At 39.6% G+C, this 24,865-nt stretch overlaps 1 protein-coding gene across 7 annotated transcripts in view; it reads right to left on the bottom strand.

Annotated features, from left to right (window-relative positions):
* The window catches only part of hdac4 (histone deacetylase 4), a 494,585-nt gene that overhangs the window by 452,814 nt on the left and 16,906 nt on the right, over positions 1-24,865 (bottom strand). For 6 of the 7 annotated variants that reach the window (XM_060827518.1, XM_060827517.1, XM_060827519.1 and 3 more), the window contains 2 exons: positions 15,064-15,292; positions 8,953-9,125 (listed from right to left, as the gene is read on the bottom strand). In XM_060827518.1, coding sequence (XP_060683501.1) covers positions 8,953-9,037 — 85 coding nt within the window. In that variant the 5' untranslated portion in view covers positions 9,038-9,125; positions 15,064-15,292. The remainder of the gene's footprint in view (positions 1-8,952; positions 9,126-15,063; positions 15,293-24,865) is intronic. The other variant, XM_060827522.1, reaches the window with a different exon arrangement.

Below are 24,865 nucleotides of genomic sequence, written 5' to 3'. Positions count from 1 at the left end.
CACGGTGGTCTTTTCCCACCGCGCATTGGCGGCAGATGCCCCAAGCTTCAGCGCGTCCCTTATCACATAGTCCTGGACCTTGGAACGTGCCAGTCTGCAATACTCAATCGGGGTCAACTCCTTCAGCTGGAAGACCAACAGGTTTTTGACCGCTCAAAGAGCGTCTTTCACAGAGTTGATGATCCTCCAGACACAGATGATGCTAGTCTCTGTGCACGTCCTGGGGAACAGACTGCAGAGCACGGAGTCCGGCATCATGGCGCTGCTTGGGACGAACCTTGACAAACACTACTGCATTCCTCTTCAGACTTTTTCTGCATAGGCACATTCCAGAAGGAGGTGTATGACAGTCTCATACCCCCTGCAGCTACTTCGAGGGCAGCGTGTGGTGCGGCAGAGAGTCCGGGCATGCATAAAGGATCTCACAGGCAGAGCCCTTCTCACTGCCAGCCAAGACATGTCTTAGTGCTTGTTGGAAAAGTTCTGGCGATGAGGCATTCTGCCAAATGACTTTGACAGTCTGCTCAGGGAACCGCTTGACAGGATCCGCCCTCTCCTTTTCTCAAAGGTCTCAAGGATACTATGTGCTGACCACTTCCTGATGGACTTATGGTTATAGGTGTTTTTCTTCATAAACTTCTCCATGAAAAACAGGTGATACAGGACTGTCCAACTCCTTGGAGCGTTCCGCAGCAGCGAGGCCAGGACCATCCTTCGCAACACCAGGGACAGGTAGAGCCTGAGTACTTAGTGACACTTAGTGTTTGCGTACCAGGGATACACGCACAGCTTGATGCAGCCACACACAAAGGTGGCCCTTGGGGGAGGGTGGCATTGGGTGCGTTTTTTTTCCCCTTGCACTGATCTTTATACATCGAGTCCCTTCGGACCCAGTCCATCTTTGATCTCCATATAAAATGGAAGATGGCCTGGGTGACTGCAGCGGCACAGGTTCTGGGGATAGGCCAGTGGGTCAATACTTAACTCACTCTTTGACATTGCTCAAACTCTTAATAGAGGTGCTAACTCCAGGTTAATGCCAGAAGACAGCAAATGGAAGAATTTTATATTTGTGTTAATTATGTGCCTGCTAATATAGACAAGAAATTTGTGGCAGGTTTCTCTGCTCAGTAAATACAGGCAATCAAACTGAAAAGTCAAGCTTCAAAATAAAATGTTGGTCTTATACGAGATTCAGTTCTGATCTCTTCCACATTTCCATAGTAGCATGTTTAGGCATTAACTCTTTGGTTTTTCTTACAATTGTTCTCTGGTGACAGCAATTAGCATATCATATATTATAAAGGGCACATGGCTCATTGTGGCACAGAATGCTTTTAGAATTGATCTGCAAGAACTCCCAGATCAACTGCTCAATGGATGATCTATGTTGTTACATCAGAAAAGATATCCAAATCTGATCTTTTGTTCTTAGCATGATGTAGATAAAGATAGACTATATGGACAAAATTATACTGAAAGAATATGGTCAAAGTACAACAGTAGTATGGTCATCTGTGTGGACACAAGAAAGCGCAAGTGATTAGAACAATACTAGTCAGCACTTCCTGCAAGCACAATATTATGAACCTGCATATTTAGAATAGATTTGTCATTACAAGTAAAAATAAACCTCAGGTACTTTGAACATGAAGTACTTATTTCTTGGTATGTCCTGTGCAGTATTTGATCATAAATATAGCATCCATGGAAAATGAAATTTGGAGCACTGTTCAATAAAAGGATCTATTTTCTGAACAGGCCAAACTCCAGTATATTAGCCAAAAGATTCCTACAGAGTGTGTCAACCAAAATAATTTCTACATACTTAGCTTGTTTCAAAACCAATTAAGGACCATTTTAAAATGCATAAGTGCATGCTAAGTTGAGTCCCTGCTGAGTTTAAGGCAAACAATGGAAAAGGAAGTGAAGATATTCAGAATTCAACCAGCGGTTTTGCAAAGTGCTTGATACAAAGTTTAGAATCAAAACTGTTTGCACAAATATTACAGAATATTTATCAACATGAAGAACTGTAGTCAAGGAATAACTTCTAATTCCTATCTTCTTACGCTTTCATTACGTAAAGGCCTTGACAGAAAACTTGTAACGTTGTAGGGTTTTATAATACTGCTCTGCAACAATCTACAAACCATCCCACTGAATTTCTTCCCCTGACGATTAACTGTAGCATAGCATCACATTCTTTAAAGCAAAACTTGTTTCTGTAACTTAATTTTTAAAATGTATAATTTACCAATTTTAATAGTGAGCATGGCAGATTTTTTACAATTTTGTTCAGTTTTGGTTTCCCTCCAATCGGAAGGATGTTGTGAAACCGGAGAGGGTTCATAAAAGATTGACAAGCATAGTTGTAGGGTTAGACGATTGGAGTTACATGTACAGGCTGAATAAGCTAGGCTTATTTTCTTTGGTGCATTGGAGGCCGAGAGGCGACTGTATAGAGGCTTATAAAATCATGAGGGGCATGGATAGGGTAAATAGGCAAGGTCTTTGCACTGTGGTAGAGGAGTCCAAAACTAGAGGGCATCGGGTTTAAGGGGAGAGGGGAAAGATTTAGAAAAGCACCCAAGGAGCAATCATTACGTGCAGAGGGTGGTACGTAAATGGAATGAGCTGCCAGAAGAAGTGGTGGAGGCTGGCATAATTACAGCATTTAAAAGACATCTGGATGGTATATGAATAGGAAGGGTTTAAAGGGATTATGGGCCAAATGCTGGCAAATGGGACTAGATTAATGTAGGATATCTGGTCAGCATGGATGAGTTGGACTGAAGGGTCTGTTTCCATGCTGTATATCTCTAGGACAATAGATGCATTGGCAGTAAGCAAATTGGGGACTGAGATAGAGGACGTTTTTCTTTATTCTCTATCTCCACGACTCCCAGTCTAGCAACAATGTGCTTTACAACTCAACAAGACAGATGAGTGGTGGAGCTACCAAGCCACTCGGTGATGGATGTTGAAGACATCGACCATCCCAACTGCATTCCTTGTCCTTTACCACCATTGCTTCCGCCAATTATTATTCGACAATCGAGAAATATTGATTTATCAGTCAAGGACGGCAGTATGCAGTCATTAGTAGGCTTCTTTCCCTGCGGTTGACCTGCTGCCAAGAGACTTCATGGGATGTGCAGTCAATCTTGAGGACTCCCAGGGCAACATGCTCTCACTGTGTATCACCATGTCAATGATGGTAATAAAGAAGTCTGGGACACAGTCTAGATGTTAACAGTTCCACGGGTATGACGATGTCAGGCCACTGCTCCTCTAGTCTGAGAGACAGCTCTCCAGTTTTGGCACTTGGTCGCAGATATTAGGAAAGAGGACTTTGCAGGGTTAAAAGGTCAGAATTAGTCACTGTCACTTTCTGGAGCAGAGGTCAATACCCAATGGTCGATCCAGTATAATTCCTTTGAGAAGTTATGGCTTTGTTACAACCAAGTGGCTTGCTCGACATTTTTGGAGAACAGTTAAGAGTGAAGCACAATACTGTGGAACGAGAGTCCCATGTAGGCCGGGCAAAGACTTCCTTTCCCATCTTGGTGAATCGGATACGTTTTTACAATCAATTATGGTTTTGCAGTCATCATTAGATGTTTAACTTAAGGCTTTTAAAAAAAAATCATGTTCCATCATTTGGTAGGATTTGATCCCAGGTGCCCAGATCTCCAGATCATCAATCCAGCAACACCACCATGTCTTTATTTCCTGTCAGATATGGAAGTGTGTCTCCACATGCAGCAACTCCTGGAAAACATTAAGTTTGGTTTGATAAATGGCATGCAAAACTCATGCCACATGAATGTCAGGCAATTCCCATATTCAACGAGAGAAGATGATCATTCTATTTTTGTGTTTCAAAGCAATACCATTGCGGAATTGGCCAGTTCCATCTGAGGACCACACATGCTAAACAAGCCACAAAAAAAAAGTGCACCTAAGAGGTCAGATACTGAGAATTCTGTAATCAGTAACTCATCTCCTGACATGTCAAAGAGTGTCCATCATTTACCAGCTACATGTCAAGAACATAATGGAATATTTTCCCTTGTTTGGATGAGTGCAGCTTCACAGCATCCAGAACAAAGTGGTATGCTTGATGGGAATCACATCTAACATCTTCGCCACTATCACTCAGTGGCAGTGAGAATGTGTATAAAGTAAAGTAAGGTAGGGAAAGAAGTAAATTTAGGGTTGGGGGACAAAGGCTCAGCTAGCATGATTGTGACAGGTAAGAACTTGCAGTAAACAATGAGGCGCTGGAGGCAAAGATAATGGTTTAACAAAATAAAGAACATCCTTGTGTAATGCCAGTTAACGAGGTAAAGAACATCCACTGCGCAAAGCCAGATGGCTTAATCTTTATAGTTGATGCTTACAGATTGTAACAGTCTCCCAATCAATACAGATGTTGCCTTATTTGGATGCTGCTCCCCGTAAGTGACTATATAATTGCTCAAGATTCTGCTGTTCGAGAGAAGACCAAGAACTCGTGTCTTTGTGTACACTGGAGATCGCTCTCTCTCCATGGCTAGGAATAAAGGTAAAGAAAGTAGAGCCATACTGTGTCCGAGTGTTTGCTTCGACTGATATGGGAATATGGGAATGGAACAAAGCATCTATAAGATCTGCCATGGCAACTCAACGAGTCTCCTTCAACATCAGCTTCTAAATACACCTCCAGTAATTATAAGGACAAGAGCAGAAGACACAGAAGAACACAACTACATCAAGCTTCCCTTGAAGGTGCACACCATCCTGACATGGAATTTATTATCATTCCCTCATGTTGCTAGATCCAAATCCTAGAACACTATTTCTTAAACAGCACTGTAGTTACACCTAAACCACACGGTCTGCAGCTCACCATCACTTTCTCAATGGAAATTAGGAATGGGCAATAAATGCTGGCCAAACCAGAATTGCCAACATCCTGCAAGTGATTAAAATGAAAGTAGTCTATAAAGGGACCACTGGGGTGACTAGTCACAAACTAGTCCAGGATGTTGGATCTCTCCCTTCACAAATGAGTATTATCTGACTGCTCCTTGCATTGTGCCTTTATAGCAAGAAAATGAAAATACTTCTAGCAGTCCCAGAATCGGGCAACTGCAGCATTCTCTGCTGATACTTAAAATACATATTTCAAATCAATGCCATTCTACTTATTAATAGTTACTCTACAACTGTCTATCTACAAAAGGAGATAAAATAAAATTTAATCTGATAAATGTTTCAAAAGTGTTTTCTTTCCCCCAAACAGATTTAATACATGTTAAGCCAAACTCTTCCAAAAAGGTGAGCAATCCTGACACTTAGACTCTAGCCCCAATAAGTCTACCCCATCAGAATTGCTAAATGACAACATCATTACTGCAACTTATTCTCCCTCTGATTATTCATAAAATTGATCAACAACTATCAGAAAATATTGAGATTCTATCTTGTCTATTTAATTTGCAGTGTTAAAATCAGTTAATCCCCTTTATACCACAGAACATTGTTTTCCAGTTTTATGTAACTATGTACTTGGCACATAACCACAAGTGAATTAACACTGTCGTCCGAAATCCTTAAATGATCAAATAAGTTTAAAAACTAAAATGTGATCTCAGGTCAAATGATCACAAACCACATAAGCTTTATTCTTGCAGGTTTTGGCATAATCTGAATCCTTCTATTGAATTACAACTTGGTAACTTCCTGCCAGATATCTGTTCAGAACAGGGAGTGTCAAAACTATGGGTTGTATGCCATACACAACCTCTGATGTTTAGACAACTTTGTTCTATTTTCACTTAGATATTTTTATTTACTAATTTATCCTGTCTGTATATCATGATTCTCGTATAGTGACGTTCTTAATGCTTTCAAATTATTAGTGACTGAATTTCACATGAGAGCAAACTGATGCGTTCAAAAATGTACAACTCAACATATTAACAAGAACAATTTATACACTGCTCACAACATTCTACAGAACACACCAAATAAATCACAAAGGTGAAGTTTGTACAGGCTTAGAGTTCACATGTACTTCATAATATAATGCTGACACAAAATGGATCACAGATATCCATGAAAAAAATCATGGCCCACAAACTTGTGAGATTTAATTTGCTCAGCATAACACTCTTGAATCAAGTTGCCTTCAACTTCTCAAAATCAGAGGAGACATAAGAGAGATACACAAGTAGTACAGAATAACATTCTGTATAACCATGACCACAAGATTAATTCTATATAGTTAAGCTTATTGGTGCATGAATTACTGACTGAAGGTTCAAATTCAAAAGCTAATGTGACAGAAATTCAGAACATATAAGTAACAGGTCAGATGAGCATACATCTGGGCATTCAAAGGTAGCGATGCAAGACGAAGTAAAATTCCCAAGTCTGCATAACAGGCATGTGGTGTACAGGAGGCCCACAAATAATACAAGGATCAAGAAGCATTACCAATTTCATTTACTTGCAGATTGCTAATGACCACCACAATCCCACCCCCACCCCCCAGCCAACCCCCCACCATCACCACGAACTAAGCATTTTTTTGTCGGTAAAGGTTGCAATGTTTCAACGTAAAATGGACACCCAAATGGAGCCCAAGGGCATTTGCCATAACATAACTAGCCTCAGTTCTAGATCTTAAATTACATAACTTTAAAAAACTGTAATAGCTATTGTAGTATTTATGTTGCATGCCTCAACAAAGAATTACAATCTTCTTACCAGATTAGCAAGTAATTTCTTTGAAAATTTTAAACAGGTTTAATAAACAAACTGATAACTTGCAGTCGCAGAGCAACTTCTGTACACATTCGAGTCTAGCATATTGTTACGTGGGACTCATGCCTGCTGGTCATTCAGTGATATCCTGATCCTTGGCTCATTAGTATACTCAGGTCTTAGCTGTTGTGTTTCAACTTTTATCTGTTAAGTAAGGCCTGAAATCTTAGTTTAAGTTTCAGAGAGAACGTAGTGAAGGTCAAAGTGGCAATGGTGGTCACCCATGCATGCGCAGTTGGTGCCAGGGATACTTGATTACTACAACAGAGCCTTTACTGCCACACACACAGAACTTACCATTTATGACACTGGAGAACCATACAAGATGCATAGTCTCTCAACGTTCACAGCATGTGCAGTGAATAATTGCTTGTTTTTCAAATAGTTGAGTTTTTGAGCAGGCAGAGGGTACAACTGGCTCGGGCAACTCCAGAGACATGCTGGGGTTTGTGACCTACCCAAAAAATAACTTACTGACAAACTCATTTGCTCACACCCTGACCTGGGATCATTTTGTAGATCAAGCAGAGAGGACTGAATAGCAAACTGCAATCAAAACACAAACAAATTTTAGTTCCTGCCTCTCCTGGCCCTCACCACATTTATACAAGCTGCTCAAATTGGTGAAAGGTTGGACGTGGCGTAACAATGTTGGGACCACTGTCATTCATTATTTGCTCCTGGTAGCTGCCGGTCTATCGCTTTGCCAGCAACATGGCACTGCAAACCTTGTTTCTGCACATGCAGACACTGCGCCACCTAGCAGTGGCATTGACAATAAACGCAACCCTCAAATTCCAGCTTATTCTGTCACTTAGTGACTGGAACAATGCACACTCAACCTGGTATTACGATCAATCACACACACAAAAAAAATCATACATTTCAGCTGTAATTAAGCCGAATTTGCATTAAAGACCTGGTTTGATCAAACAAAAACAGTAAAGTGCTTTATCATCTCCCATTCTTTTGGAAAGAAAAGCACCACAAAATCTGACCTTTTCCTTTTAAAAAAATGACTACTTTGAGAAAATGTATTTAACTTTCACTTTCCAAATAGGTTTAAAAAATTAAACCTTTACAAATTTGGGACTTGCACGCTAAGATGTGCAATACCAAATATACAATAACAATTACCTATGTCTTTGCAGCTTCACAAGATAAAATGCAACCAAATAATACCCATACCCAATTCTCCAAAAAGATGTTTACAGAGTCAGTCAAACTGTTGTTCTAGCACACTTCTTGTTCTAGGTACAAAGCAGAGTGCAAGGTGAAGTGTGAGGTGGATAGAGATGCTTCGGGGTGATGTGGACAATTTGGGTGGACAAATATATGGCAAATGACATACAAATGTGGGTAAATGTGAAGTTATTCACTTTGGTAACAAAGTAAGACAGATTATCTGAATGGCTATAAATTGGGAGGGGTGAAGGTGCCACAAGATCTGGATGTTCTTGTACACCAATTTCTTAAAGTAAGCGTGCAAATGCAAGCAGGTGGAAAATGCAGCAAATGGTATCTTGGCATTCGCCTTGCTGTAATTACACAGGGCCTTGATGAGAGTACATATGGAGTATTGTATGCAGTTTTGTTTACCTGAGAAAGAATGCTCTAGCCATGGAGGGAGCACAACAAAGATTTAAGACCGTAAGATACAGGAGTAGAATTAGGCTATTCAGCCTGTCATGTCTGCTCTACCATTTGATCATGGTTAATATATTTCTCAACCCCAATGTTCTGCCTTCTCCTTGTAACTCTTAATCTCCTAAATCAACAACCTCTGTCTTAAAGACACTCGGTGACTTGGTTTCCAAAGCCTTCTGTGGCAATGAGTTCAAGAGTCACCACCCTCTGACTGAAGAAATTCATCCTTAACTCAATTCTAAAGATCACCCCTTCACTCTGAGGCTGTGCCCTCAAATCCTATTCTCTCAGACTAGTGGAAACATATTCCCCTTGTTCACTCTATACAGTTAAAAATCACACAACATCAGGTGATAGTCCAACAGGTGCATTTGGAAGCACTAGCTTTTGGACTGCTGCTCCTTCATCAGGTGGTTGCGGAGAATAAGACACAGAACTTATAGCAAAAGGTTACAGTGTCATGCAACAGAAATAATATATTGAACAAACCTGGATTGTTAAGTCTTTCATCTTTTAGAATGGGTTGCAGGTTTTGGTTTATTGATATGTAAATCCCAGTTTCAAATGATGCCATATAGTGTAGTGTGAACCTCAATAGTTCTCTCAGGACTTCAAACGTTATGGACTCTTCAGCTTATTTAGTTTTCTGCATCAGCTATATTCTGTAATCACGTGGTCACAAGAATTTGTTAACATATTTATATCAAGTAATTTTAGGGAAAAATAAAATTACAAAGTTAACAGATTTAACAGCTTAACCCTAAATTTGGCTACTCGCAAATGACAGATGTATAGCGATCATAGCACTACCCTAAGGATTGTACTTTCAGCTGTACCGTATCTTGAAAAATTCAGACAATAATAACAGGAACTATTCGAATGCAAGCGCTGTAAATAATTCAAATAGTCTCTAAATATAATGCAAATATTGAAGAATAAAACTTTCTATTGTTTTTCCATGTTTGAAGAATACACAAAAATTTCATCTTCACACCATTTCAACTTGCAGGAAAAATTGTTACAAGTTGCCTTTTTATTACTCATTTGTTCATTGCAGTTAGTCTATTTCTAAGTGTTCACATTTTCTCTTCTACTTTATTCAACCTCCACTGTCTTCCAGTGTATGCACATCTAAGGCTTCTCAATTTTAAAAATATGGATGGAAAAATAATTCCTCAGAAACAATGATTTCAATATAACAAAATAAAACAAACATAAATGCCTTAAATATCTTACTCAGAACACTTTTTGCAGTTGATGCAACCTTTCACACAAAGACATAACTCTTAAAGGTGATAAACTGAAAATTACATTGTAGAGTTAACCTTAACCTAAATGAACTGTATAGGTAAAATTACATTCTGTCCTCACAGGTTAGTTTTAACACAGTGAGAAAAAAAATTCCTTTTCATGTTAAAGCAAGTTTGCCTTCTTAAACTTCCTTTTCAACGCATCTGTAATACTGCAATGAATGTTGAACATTATAATTTGATATATACTGGTAGAAATCCACAATTCTGCACACAAACATCCAGATTCACTACAATTTCACACAGAAAATCACAACTAGATAGACTTCATCTCAGCCTGGCTGGTGACTAGAGTCCTTAAGGTTGTAGTTAGATATTATATGAACATTTAGAGCACCAGTAATTAGCTCTTAAAAATAAGTACATCAATTAGTTGTGAAGAGGTTCTTTAACTCATCATCATTGTATTTTCACTTGTTGAATAGTCTGCGCTTCTTCTGTGTAGCAGTAGAAGGCTGGTACAATTGCAACATTTAAGAGGCATTTGGATGGGTATATGAATAGGAAGGGTTTGAAGAGATATGGGCCAGGTGCTGGCAGGTGGGACTAGATTGGGTTGGGATATCTAGTCGCATGGACGGGTTGGACCGAAGGGTCTATTTCCATGCTGTACATCTATGACTCTACCTCCACAGAAGCACTACAAATAGTCTGACCTGCCGTAATCCTCAAAAGTCACGTATATACCATATAAAATTACTGTAATCAAATATCCTAATTTCAATTAAGCAACCAACTGCAAGAAAACTATGAAAGTTGGAGCTAATAAAGCTATTTAAAAATACTTTAATTTATTAATAAAGAATAAACTAAACTGCATATTAACTGAAAGAGAAAGCATCATGACAGGCTTTGATTGCAAGGTGTTGATAAACGTTAATTGCCGATGCCAAAAAGGCAAAACAAACTGCATGACACAACATAGTACACCTTTGAAAAAAGAATGCACTGAAAAAAGTAAAAGTATTATTTCTGCAAATTTTTACCCAAAAATACTGCATAATATTATTTAAAAAAGACAAAACACTTCAACTTTGATGTTACAAAGTTTGCAATGAATTTTAACTTGTCCCCATACAATATGTTTCACTTAATGGTCTTAGCATTAACAAAGTACATTCCACTTTAGGTATACAGTCTTAGGGCATAAAGATTGCAAATAGGAAATTATAGGAAGTGCAACAGTTATAGCCTTTCTCTATACATCATGCTCCACTCCAAGACACCTCAATACAATTTCAATAACTGAGTCACAACGTCATTGAGTCATACCCGTTCTAGTTTCCAGCCCCCTCAGTGTACTATAGTCAAAAGACCTTAGGCTGTAACGTTATCACATTGTGCCTCTGCAGCAACTTCCCCAAACTTTAATGTAACCCACAGCACTTAGTCCTAGACCCTGGAATGTATTATAATTCACGTTTAAGAATGCATTGGAATTACCTGAATTTATACTATTTGCTGAAAACTATAAAACATAGCTGTCAGTAATGCCTTCATTACCCTTTGTAAAATCTACAGATCCAGACTTCATTTAATTACCTTGTTATGGAGATGGAGATATCTTATGGAGATAGCTTCAATTTCAACTTGGGCCTGAATATCAATATGCTTTAAAAGACTGCCACTTCACAACCAAGGTATACAATCCAATGCAAATTAACTATTCATCACTTTTTGAAACATAAATTACATTCAAAAAACTAGCTTAATTGAGTCATCTAGGAACTTTAAAATGTTGAAACAGCAATATTGCATGGTAAACTTTGAAAGACAAATGCAACCAGAAATCACAATAACAGGGAGAAGTAGAAAACTCAAAACAATTTAAAAATCTAAAATGCAACAGAAATGTAAAATTCAATGGTCCTTTTATAAAAGAGTCGAAAAACATGGCGAGGGAAAAAGCACAGCAGGTCAGGCGGCATCCAAGGAGCATGGGAGTAGGTATAAGCCCATTTTTTAAGTCAAATGGTGAAATCGGGAAACAGAATACATACTTCAAAACCTGCAGTGGGCCAGATTTGTTTCAAAATAATGATGGGGCCATTGATGCTCAATGTTGGTAATGTGCAATTACAATGGCAACTTCAAGTCAAGGGCAAGTGCATGCTTAGATGCTATGCTAAAACAAAACATGGTCTGATATATTCTTACCAAATCATTGCAATTCATTAATTTATAAAGTAACTAACATTTTTGTTGATGTGTTTCTCACTAGTCTTTTCTCTCTCTCTCTCTCTCTGTCTTTTGATGGTAGCCATTGCTGGCCCCTTTCAGTCAGGCAATGAAACCAACAGGAAACCAAGGACTTAACCACAAGTGCCAATGGCACCGCTTCAAGAAACCTGCTGACAGGAAGACTTATGTAATCCTGGAACTAGAATTCAAATCAAGACTCTCTTGGGACAAAAGCCAGGTCCCACCTTTATCAACTTCCTCTATTATCATGTGGCATGCATTTGTTTTCAAGCAATTGCCTTTCTGTATTTGTTGTTAGTCTCTGATCAAATTAACTAACTCTACTTCTGAAGATAATACTTATATTTCATGTAAAATTATCAAGTTAGATAATTCAGCTTTACAACAGGCTAACAAGGAAAACTTTGGAGTTCTCAGTGGTTCCGACTCTTCCATCAAAATATAATTGAATTTTAGACTTACACAAAGGATTCAAAGTAAAAATACCAATTGACAAATCATGACAACTGTACAAACCCTCAAACTGTGACCAACTCATCAAAACGGATATCCAACAAAAATGTAACCTCTGGTTACTACTGAAAGGATGTTATTGTAAATTGAGGGGAAATGTATGCATTTTCACCCACCTTCATCATATCTCACTGAAAAAAAAAGGGACAGTTTGGTGTGTCATTTGCTAGACCCTTTCCTATACCATTCAGCTCAATAGATTTTAGTACTCTTAACTAGCTGTTAACTGCAGAGTAAAAAAAAACAGCCAGTGCATCCTGGAACCAATGCATTTCCTCAACCAAATGAAAAAGAGAGAAAGAAACATGAATGATGAAGAAGAATGGTAAAATAAAGTCAAGCCAAGTTGAGAGAGGAAAATAAACAGCAGAAGTATTGTGCCGAAAGGCAGAATAATATTATTAATTTTGAAATTACCAACAATTGGCTGCATGAGGGAAGAAGATTGCATAGATCAAATTGATCAAAATCTATCCCTTTCTGAACCTGAAGTTAATGATTGTACTAACAAAGTAGACAATGTAATGTAGTAATGTCATTGAAGTTACTATCCGTCGACCCAGGATAATGCCCTAGGATCAGAGATTCAAATTCCCACAACAAATTGAAAATTAATTACTTCATTCAAGGGGTTCTTATGGAACAGGTTGTTGTGGCGCAGTGATAATGCCCCGACCTCTGAGCTAGAAGGTCTGGGTTCAAGTCCACAGAGATGTGTCATAACATGTGTGAACAGGTTGATTAAAAAAAACTGAAAGTGAAGTGTGCTAAGTTCCAGCCTTAACATTCTGAGGCCAGTTTAACAAACAACGTGCAAACCAAGCAAGATTTTTAAAAATATTCACAAGTTAAAGAGTAGGATGCCTGGGATGGCAGGATCGACATATGAACGAAGACTGGAGTGACCAGGACTATATTCACTGGAGTTTAAAAGAATGAGGGGGCTAGGAGGAGATCTCAGAAACCTATAAAATTCCATCAGAGTTAGACAGGGTAAGTGCAGGAAGGATGTTGCCAATGACTGGGGACTCCAAAATTAGGGGTCATAGCCTAAGAATGTGTGGGAAGCTATTTAGGACTCAGCAAAGGAGAAATATCTCTGCCTATAGAGAAGGCGGGGAGCCTGTGGAATTTCTCTGCCACAGAAAGTGATTGAGGCCAAATCACAAGAAAGAATTAGATATAGTTTTAAAGGATAAAGGTTCAAGAGGAAAAAGGAAAAAAATGGGTACGGAGTCAGATGATCAGCCATAATCATATTGAATGGTGAAGCAGGCTCAAAGGATCAGCTCCTAATTTCGATGCTTTGATGGAATACCAACCTGTAAGTATCTCTTAATTCCCTCAACCTGCTGGCTTCCTAATACGCAATGAAGTGCTTATTAATGCACCAATATTTATCCAGTAAGAGCCAAACTGGTCTGCTCACTAGCTTTCCAATGGAACAATGTTCCAAAAACAAACACATGAGAGTTTTGACATGGTCAAGGCAAGCTGCAAGCATTCCAAGTTTTCACATAAGCACTAACTACATAACCATGAGGTCAAAGATAACCTCAGAACCATCGCACACCTTCATACTTAATTACGTAGATATAAACCAAAAGTTCAGAAAGAAGATACAGGTTTCCCCCCACTGTCTTACAACAAAATTATTTATCTTTGCACCACTTGTTAATTTACATTGAATATTTCACTCAACAGGAAGGAGACATTGAAACTTGATCACGGAGCATGTATAGCATGAAATCAGGCAAGTGAAGCTTTGATATCTAAGTAGTACTATAAATTTTAAAAATGCGCAAGTTGTTTTTTCACCTGTCTTCAAAATCAAACCTTTTAACTACTTTGAAATCATGTAATCTGGAATCTCGATGTGATATACTTTTAACAGTCTAAGATGTTGGGAGTTCAAATATTACCTTGGACGTGAGATATCTTCCCAACCACTGGAAGGACAATTAAGACACGAATCATCGTGATATTTACCAAGCAACATATGGGAAGATTAACTGTAGGGTATGTGCCAAGAGACCATAACAACTACTTCATAATATGCATTCTAAGTTCCAGTTATTACTTACAGAAGTTATGATTTGTTTAGAAACATGCACCAGAGGATAGAAACTGATCGGATAGAGCATTTTTTCTATACAAAGCACAATCTTTAGAAAATTACATTGTACCACGCAGAATTTACAAAGACAATTTCCTCTCCTCCTTTTGGTTAGCATCACATCAAGGTCTAGCTAAGCCTCCAGATGTTCAACAGCCCAATAAGTATGTTATCTAAGGGGCAATTCACATTTAATCGTGAGAACAATGGAAACAGAGGGTGGGGTGAGCAGGAGGAAGACCGAGGTCAGGGTGAGCGAGGTAGACACGGTGAGAGAGACAGGGAGACAGGTTGGGGTGGGGGGGAAAAAAAAAGAGAGAGAGAGAGACAGACAGACACACACACACACACACAGAGGGAGAGAGTGTCCTTCATGCAGTTTCAGTACCACCTCAAACTGCACCATTTAATCATGACATACACTTCACATAACGCAAGATAAACATTGAAAAGGCTTACCTGAATGGCTTTGAGAGGTCATCATTTAGACTGTCCACAGCTGTAGCAAATGCTAATGGGTCAAATTTTCCAAACGTGTAAAAGGGCAATCCTCAGGAACTCCAACACTCCAGGCATACATACAAATTTAGTGAATGAATAATGTCTTGGTCAGTATAGCATCGTGTACTGCAGTCAAAGCAATATTGTCCAACTAAGCGTTTGCTTCACTGTACTTCCAACTGTGAACCTATTGGAAAAAACAATCTGGGTTAACTGCGATTGAAAAAATAACTTCCTAACCAAACAAAGTTGAATGCATTTTCAGTATCTTTGGACTGATCAATATATTTTCAACTAAAAACCACTGGGGACATTAACCAAAAATAAAAATATTGCTTAGTTGCAACATCATGTTGCATTTGTATTTTGTAAATGAAACACAATGAAGTGTGCAAGCAAAACCATGTGCTAAATTACACAACTTAAATTATGAAAATCATTAACTGGTTCTTCCTCTGTTGATCTGATTTCTCCAGCACTACAACCCCAAGAGATCTCTGTGCTTCTCCATCTTGTTGACAATTTATTTTAAATCACTGGTGACTTCAGCTACACCAGCCTAAACTCTGGAATCTCATCTTCAAGTTTTTCCTGTTCTCGAACCTCAGGAACATAGCCCTTAAAAACTATTTCTGTGACTAAGTTTTATCACCTGTCACAATATCTCTTTACAGTACCAGGCATGGCTCAGTTCAGAACACTCAACTTTCAGCTAGAAGTTTGTGGCTTCAAGTCCCAATCCAAAGATTTTGCCTAAAAGTTTAGGCTGATTTTCCTCAAAAGCAGTGCAGTACTCCAAAAGATATTATCATTAGATGTGACATTAAACAAAGGCTCTATTTGCTTCACACGGCATAAAAGATTGATTTCATTGCTCTATTCTGAAAACGAGTCTACTGCAGGTTGTAAATGAACCAATATAAATAAAAATCCTTGGTTCAAAAATGGACAAAAGCTGAATTCCAGATGGGAGGAGTGTGCTGGCTTTGATATCAAGGCTATGTTTGACCAAGTGTGGTATCAAAGAAGCCTATCAAAACCTGAGACTGGGGAGATTTTTCTATTGATTGGACTAATTTAACACAGGAAGATAGCTTGCTTGTTGTAGGACAGTAATCACTACAGAAGTTCCTCTGGGTAGAACCATGGGACCAACCATCTTCAGCTGCTTCGTGAATGACCCAGGGCCCACCAAAAGGTCATAAGTATGAATGTTCAGAATCTCCAAGACTGCTTCAACTTTGTATTGAATGATGCTCAGAGGCCCTTCAGACCAAGTCTGTACTGCCAGAAAATATACTACTACTTTCACTAGTCTAATTTTCCCACACTAGGTCCATAGCCTTGAATGTTATATTTCAAGTGCTCATCCAAGTACTTTTTAAAGTTTGAGAGGTTTCCCACCTCAACTAACCTCCCAGATATAGTGTTTCAGACACCCACCACCTTTTGGTTGAAAAAGCTTTTGCTCAAATCCCCTCTATATCTCCTGCCTTTCACTTTTAAATTATGTCCCCTTATTATTGATCCTTCACCTAAGGGGAACAGCTCTATTCAGCATGTCCATGCCAGTCATAAATCTTAGACACTTCTATCAGATCTTCCGCACTGCCCAGACACCACCCCCAAGGCCTTCTCTGCTCCAAGTAACACAAGCTTATCTAGCCTCTCATCATAGCTGAAAAGCTCCAGCTCAGAAGTCATTCTGCTGAATCTCCTCTGCATTCCCTTCAGTGCAGTCATAACCTTCCTATATTGTAGTGACCAGAAATGCACACAGTACCTCAGCTGTGGCTTAACTAAAGTTTTGTACAGCTCCAACACATCTTCTAGCTCTTCCAATCTTATCTGTTGTGATAAACAGCAAGTGACCTGTGTGTCTTAACCTATTAACCTGTCCTGCTAACTTCAGGGATCTGTGGACAAGCACTTCAAGATCTCTGTTCCACTGAAGGTCCTGGTGACCTGCCATACATTGAGTGCTCCTGGTCTTGTTCCCACTTTCAAAGTGCATCACCTGATATTTACTCAGATTAAACACCATCTGCCTTTGATCTACCCATCTGACCAATCCATTTAGATCCTCCAGCAATCTCACACCTTCCATCTCACTGTCAACAACCCAGCCAATCTTTGTGTCATCTGCAAACATACTTACCTCTCCCATATTTTTGTCATTTATGAGCATTGCCAACAAAAAGATATGGAAGATATAGAATGTAGGGAAATAGATGGTGACACCTTGCAAAACATCCACATTACAGAGAAGGATGTGCTGGATGTCTTGAAACGCATAAAGGCGGATAAATCCTCAGGACCTGATCAGATGTACCCTAGAACTGGGAAGCTAGAGAAGTGATTGCTGGGCCTCTTGCTGAAATATTTGTATCTTCGATAGTCACAGGTGAGGTGCCAGAAGACTGGAGGTTGGCTAATGTGGTGCCACTGTTTAAGAAGGGTGGTAAGGACAAGCCAGGGAACTATAGGCCAGTGAACCTGAATTCAGTGGTGGGCAAGTTGTTGGAGGGAATCCTGAGGAAGGGGATGTACATGTATTTGGAAAGGCAGGATTTGGAGGGTTATGGGCCTGGTGCTGGCAGGTGGGACTAGATTGGGTTAGGATATCTAGTTGGCATGGATGGTTTGAACTGAAGGGAATGTTTCCATTCTGTACATCTCTGACTCTATAATAAATAAGGGACCCAGCCTGCAGCACACCACTGCACATTGATCTCCAGTCACACAAACTGTCTTCTAACACCAATCTCCTGTAACTAAGCCAATTTTAGATCCATCTTGCCAAGTTAGTCTGGATCCCACATGCTTTTACCTTCTTTTTCAGTTTCTCATGTGGGACCTTTTTCAAAATCAGACCACCTGTAACAAATGCCCTGCACTCAAACTCTTGGTCACCTCTCTGAAAAGTTCCAACAGGTTTGTTTGGCATGACCTCCCTTTGATAAAGGTAAAAACAATGACTGCAGATGCAAAGCCATGCTGACTATCCCTCATTAAATCTTGCCTCTCTAAATGGAGATTAAATGTCCCCTCACTATTTTCTCCAATAGTTTCTCTACCACTGGATGTTAGACTCACTGATCTATAGTTCCCTGTCCTTTCTCTGCCATCCTTCCTGTAAAAAGTGGAAACATATTTGCTATTCTCCAGTCTTTGGCACCACCTGTGGCCAGAGATTTTAAAGTTCGCATCAGGGCACCTGTAATTTCCTTCATGGTCTTGCTCAGATACTCAATCCAAGTCCAAATGCAGCAAGACAAGGACAATATCCAGGCTGAGACTTACAAGTGGCAAGATACAAGTTCTGGGCAATCACCATCTCCAACAAGAAATACTCCAACCACCATTCAATGGCATTACCATCACTGAATCTCCCATTATCAATATATCTTAACAGTTACCATTGACTAAGAACTGATATGAAACAGCCTTACTAATACCGTGGCTACAAGAGCAGGTCAGAAGCGAGGAGTCTTGCAACAAGTAATCCATCTCCTGAATCCCCAAAGTCCACCATCGACAAGGCACAAATCAGAATACAACAGCAGGGACGTACTACTGAATCGGAGAGTGGTTGAGGGCCCTGGGTCTATACGTGATGAAATTTAGAATGATGAGAGAGGATCTCATTGAAACTTAAGTGGTAAATAGAGTTGATCTTGGAGATGTTTCCACTAGTAAGAGGGATCTAACAGCACAGCTCCAGAGTGATGGAACAACCCTTTAGAACTTAAATGAGGAAGAATTTCTTCAGTCAAAGGGTGCTTAATCTGCAGAGACCAAGCCATTGACTCTTATTTAAGACAGAGATAGGTAGGTTCTTGATTAGTAAGGGTATCAAAGGTTACAGGGAGAAGGCAGGAGCATGGGACTGAGAAACATATCAGCCATGATCGAATGGCAAAACAAACTCAAATGGGCTTGAACGGCCTGACTGTTTCTTTATGTTGTGGTCTTAAAAGTGCAATGGAATTTGCAATGTTTATTTGGATAAGTGCAGCTTTGGTGAGATTCAAGTAGTTTGAACTATCCAGGATACAGCAGCCTGTTTGAAAGGCATCACAGCCACAAACAAACATTCACGTCCTCCACCACTGACACAGCAGGGGGAACTGTGCAACTCTTTAACAGGCAATGCAGAAAGTCACAAGGCTCCTTAAACAATGCCCTTCAAATTCACAACCACTACCGTTTAGAAGATCATGGGCAGCAGATGTGGGAACACCACCACATTATTAGATTACTTACAGTGTGGAAACAGGCCCTCCGGCCCAACAAGTCCACACTGACCCGCCGAAGTGCAACCCACCCAGACCCATTCCCCTATAGGTCACTCCTACCCCGACTCTAAAATATATCACTGATGCTTCAATGTCCATAAGACTACAAGATACAGGTGCAGAATTAGACAATACATCCAATTTAATGGTGGAGTTAACTCTTTTATAGCTCATATGTTTCTCAGCCCCATTCTCTTGCCTTCTCCCATAACCTTGATTCACCAACCTCTGGCTGAAGAAATTTACATCTCAGTTCTGAAGTGTAATTTCTTCACTGAGGCTGTGCTCTTCGATCCTAGTCTCTCCTACTAGTGAACACATCTTCTCCACATTCACTGTATTTCGGCATCTCAATTTTTTGTAAAATTTGATCCATTATTGTCACATGTACTTAGGTACAGTGAAGTTTTGTTTTGTGCACAGTATAGGCAGATCATACCATGCAAAGTACATTAGGGTGATAGAACAGAGCAAAGATTACAAGGTTACAGCTGCAGAGAAGGTACACAAAGAGAGAGATCATATTTAACTTTAAAATTTGAGTTGACCATTCAAAAGTCAGACAACAGCAGGGAAGAAGCTGTTCTTGAATCTGTTAGTTACATGCATTTAAACTTTTGTACCTTCGGCCTGACGAAGAGGATGGAAGAGGTCTTTGATTACGTTAGCTATTTTCCCAAGGCAGCAAGTAGTATAGATGGAGTTAATGGATGGTATGTTGGCTTGACTGATGCACTGGGATGTATTCACAACTCTCTATAGTTTCTTATGGTCCTGGGCAGTGCAGCTGCCATACCAAGCTGTGATGCATCAAGATCAAATGCTTTCTATGGTGCATCTCTAAAAATTATAAGAGTCTTTACAGGCACGCCAAATTTCCTTAGCTCCTGAGAGAGTAGAGGCATTGTTGTGCTTTCTTGTCTGCTGTGTTAACATGGGTGGACAAGACAGATTGTTGGTGATCATCACAGCTAGGAAATTGCTCTTGACTAACTCCACCTTAGCACCATTGATCTAGTCAGGGGGGTGGCCTCCACGTTGTTTCTGAAGTCAACGACCAGCTATTTCATTTTGCTTTGAGAGGCAGATAAAGAGGCGGGGGTGGGAGGAAAGAGTATGCAGGGAGAGAGGGGAGGGGGTAGAGACACGCACAGGGGAGACGGAGGGTGAGAGAGAGATACGAGGGGGGGGGGGGGCGTGAAGAGAGAGAGACAGAGGCAAGGGAGACACACACACACGGAGTATTCTGTTTGGATGTATCATTACCTGGAATGGTAACTGTATCATTCAAGATGGGAGACGGTTACAGACAGTAGTGAACTCAGCCCGAACAATCACAAAGGCCAACCTCCCACCCACAGAATCCATCTACCAGGCCCAATGATGAGGAAAAGCCGCCAGCATTTTCAAAGATCCATTCCACGCTGCAATGTTTTTCTGCAGCCTCTACCATCGGAGGGAAAAGGTACAAGAGGCCTGAACACACGCACCAGCCGGTTTCGAAACAGTTTCTATCCTACCTTTGTTAGAATACTGAATGGACTCTCAATCTCTTAACATTTGCCTGTACCTGTGTTTTGTTTTTGCTGCTGTTTACCTATTATTTACTTATCTATACTACTTAACTGTGTGATCCGCCTGTACTGCTTGCAAGCCAAAGCTTTTCACTGTGCCTCGGTACATGTGACAATAAATTCAATTCAATTCAGAGAGACGGGGAGAGCGAGCAAGCGCGAGACACTCAGAGAGTGTGCGAGAGGGAGCCAGGAGGTGGGTTGGGGGTAGGGGGAGGAAGGGGTGGGGTGGAGAGACACAGAGATTCTTAATTTTACACCATGCTAACAAGCACTACCTTCCCTGTATTCTATTTCATCACTTTTTGAGATCCAGTCTACAAGATGGTGTCATTGGTGAACTTGCAGATGGGGTTAGAACAAAATGTGGCCACGTAGTCATGAGTGTATAAGAGGTATAGTAAGGAGCTCAATATGCAGCCTTACAAGGTGCCGGTGTTGAGAATTATCGCAGAGGTGTTGTTGCCTATTCTCACTAATTGCGGTCTGTGTCAGGAAGGATCCAGTTGCAGAATGCAGAGCAGAGAGCAAGGTCTCAAAATTTGGAGATCAGTTTGGTTAAAATTATGGTGTTGAAAGTAGAGCTATAGTCCTCATTACCCAAATGTTCCAGGGATGGCTGAAGATCCAGGGAGATGGCATTTGCTGTGGACCTGGCAAGAGCATAGGGTAAATGCAAGGGATCAAGACAGACAGGCGACTAGAGTTGATGTGAGCCATGAATAACCTATCGAAGCACTTCATGATTATGGAGGTTAGAGCCACCAGGTAGTTATTGAGGTATGCTGCATTAGTTTTCTTTGGCAGCAGGATAATGGGGATCTTCTTGAAGCAGTTGAGGATTCAGAGAAACCCAGGAGACATGGGGAGAATGGGCAAAATCCACACAGACAATTGCCCGAGGCGGGAATTGAACCCGGGTCCCTGGCGCTGTGAAGTAATGGTGCTAACCACTGAGCTACCGTGCGTTATGCCTGATATCTCTGAATCAAAATTACTAGAAATTATAAAATCTGGTCACTATTATGCAATTTTTTGTTGATGCCTGATGTCATAAAATTAGGTCACTATTTTTCCTTTAAGATAGTAATCAAACTACAAAATCTGGTCACTATTACGTAGCTGTTTTTGGTGCCTGACTCAAAATATTAGCAGACTATTTTTCTTTTCTTATATAGTAACCATGCTTCAAAATTACATCATTGTTAGTTAACAGCTTTGGAATTTCAGAGACGCTACAGAATTACAAGCCTTATTATGTGCTTTGTTACAATTTAATTTTGCAAATTACACTACTGAAACACTTTGCACTGTTTTTCTACATTAGAGGTTTAGAAATGTAAGCTGTTGTTACTGTAGGATACTTTAAATGTCTGAATAAAACCACTCCTACATAATTTCTTCATAAGCCAAATGCAAATAATCTCCGGTTCGCTGGGCACAAATCGGTTGAAATTACAACAGTGCTTTGACAAATTACAACACATGGAATGACATTTAGAAAAAACTATTTTTCTGGTTCTAGTTTTCTAACAACAAACTAAGGAATCCAAAAAGATATTTACATGCAACACTTCAATTAAATTATTTTCAATAGATTTTTTAAAAAACATCAACTATTCTACTGGGATAAATTAAAACAAGCATTCAAAAATCTGAAGCCATTAAGTATCAGCACAACAAAAGCAATGGCTACACCCTGCAGCAAGTTCACATGACAGCACAAGAGCTGCTCAAAGAAATACAAAGGATAAACAATTCAGTCCATATGTCAGACAAATTCAATCCTTTTGTTCACACACTAGCTAGTTATGTTATGATGAAATCATCCCCTGATCATATGAAATATGAAATAGGAGACTACACAGTTAATGATGTCACAAAAGATAACTTAATTATTTTCTCCATCACCATTAGAGACACAGATGGTCTCAGTTACCTAAAGTAAAAGACAAAAGCAATTCTTTTAGTTGTTACTGTTACTACTTCTGTTCCAAAAACAAAGTACACTCAGGAGATGTGGACGTCACTGGCTATTTATTTGCATATATTACCTATCCTAACTGCCCAGTAACTACTTTGCTATGGGCCCCAAGTCAAATGTAGGCCAAACCAGGCAAGGATGACAGATTCCCTTTCCCAAAAGAATATTAGTGAACCAGACAGGTTATTATGATCATTACACAGTCTAGTTTCAATTCCAGATTTTGATAATTCAAATTTCACTCTCTGACATGGTGAAATTCAAACTCCAAACGATACCCTGAGGTTCTGGATTACTAGCCCAGTGAAATTACTATTGTGCTAGTTTGTATATGCACGTACAGAATGGACTATGAAAACAGTGAAAAGTTGGTGTTTATTGGGAATGAAATATAAAAATATGGAAATTTCACTGCATCTGTACACAGCATTAGTGAGAGAACGTCTAGAATACAGTTTTGATTATTGAAAAATGAAGGGGGGAGAATGGCATTAGAAGTTGTTCAAAGACGGCACACAACTTATTCCTGGGATGAAGAAACTTCTTATTGACAAAGGTTGAACAGTTTGGGATTTTACCCATTGGATTAAATAATTAATGTTGATCATCTTGAAATGTATAAAATTGAGTGGACGTGACACTGGGAAGCTGTTTCCTCTTGAGAGGTAGGCTAAATTAGGTGAAAGACTTTAAGAAAAATGTTGCCATTAAGACAAAAGGTGAGGAGGAATGTTTTCTGAGGGATGTTAACTGGTAGAATTCTCCTCCAGAATGCATGGGGAGTTGGGTCATTGAATTTATTCAAGGCAGAATTAGACAGATTTTTGCCCAAGGATGTTAGGGATATGGAGGTGGGGTCAGTTGCAACCATAATCCCAAAGTCATGGCTGATCTATTATCAAAATCATAGAACAATCTTAAAAGACCAAAGTGGCCTACTCATGCTTCTAAGTTGTGTGTTCCTACGTAAGCGTCCTCTCACCACCAACACCTACAAGCTGTGGTATGGTTGTTATTACATTGTTGTTTATGGGACCTCACACAGGAAAACAAGCAGTCCATCAATTCTGTCATTTGATCTTGCTTACAAGATGCCTTTTTTCCCCTCCCTCCATGGATGGGTCTCTGTGATGACAGGTTAATTTTTCCAAAAACTGTTGCATTTCAAAGCCAATTAATCAGCCCATCTGTAGTTTGTTAACAACGAGAAAAGATAAGTGATAATGTTCCCTGTCGGTGAAACAGAAATATTAATTTCCAAAAGTGAAGGGGTTCAGGGGTAACATCAAGGCAACAGCAGGAAATAAGAAGCACAGTTTCCGTCATTGTTTTAATTTAATCATTTGAAAAAAAGTTGTATTTTGAGAGCAACACCTCAGAATGGAACCCAGTAACAAAAGGGAACGAAAGGAAGAAACAACATTCTCTAACTAGTGAACAAGAGATGGATTTTAGGCAGAAGCTGAAGACCATCAGGCCCTAAACAGTACTCCCAATTCTCCTATCCCACAAGGAAATCATATGAAAACACTGTCAAGCATTTTATTGTTATTTTTCACTATGAATCTTCACTGAAGTGCTAATAGCTTCCCACCATGGAGCTAGTATTGTTCACAGCTCCATCGTCCAAAGTTAAAACTGAATTAGTGTCATTAATAATGTTCAAAAACAGGAATTTAGAGGCTCTGCCTGCAGCAAGTTCCTCACATGACCACCAAAATCTAGGACTGACAGAAATAGGAGCATACTTATTGAAAATAACAGTCTGGGAAAATAGGACAGTTTGAAGAATTCGATTTACAAATAGTTAAGGGGTTTGCCTCAGCTTGGGTCCATTTCCACAAGGCTTTTTGAGGAAATTCAACACTGTAAGGATCAAATGCCAGGATTTTTTTGTTCTCATT

Source organism: Hemiscyllium ocellatum, chromosome 7 (genome assembly GCF_020745735.1).
Source record: "Hemiscyllium ocellatum isolate sHemOce1 chromosome 7, sHemOce1.pat.X.cur, whole genome shotgun sequence".
Lineage (NCBI taxonomy): Eukaryota > Metazoa > Chordata > Chondrichthyes > Orectolobiformes > Hemiscylliidae > Hemiscyllium > Hemiscyllium ocellatum.
Note: the sequence above shows the minus strand (reverse complement) of the source record. Positions and strands in the feature narration are given on the sequence as shown.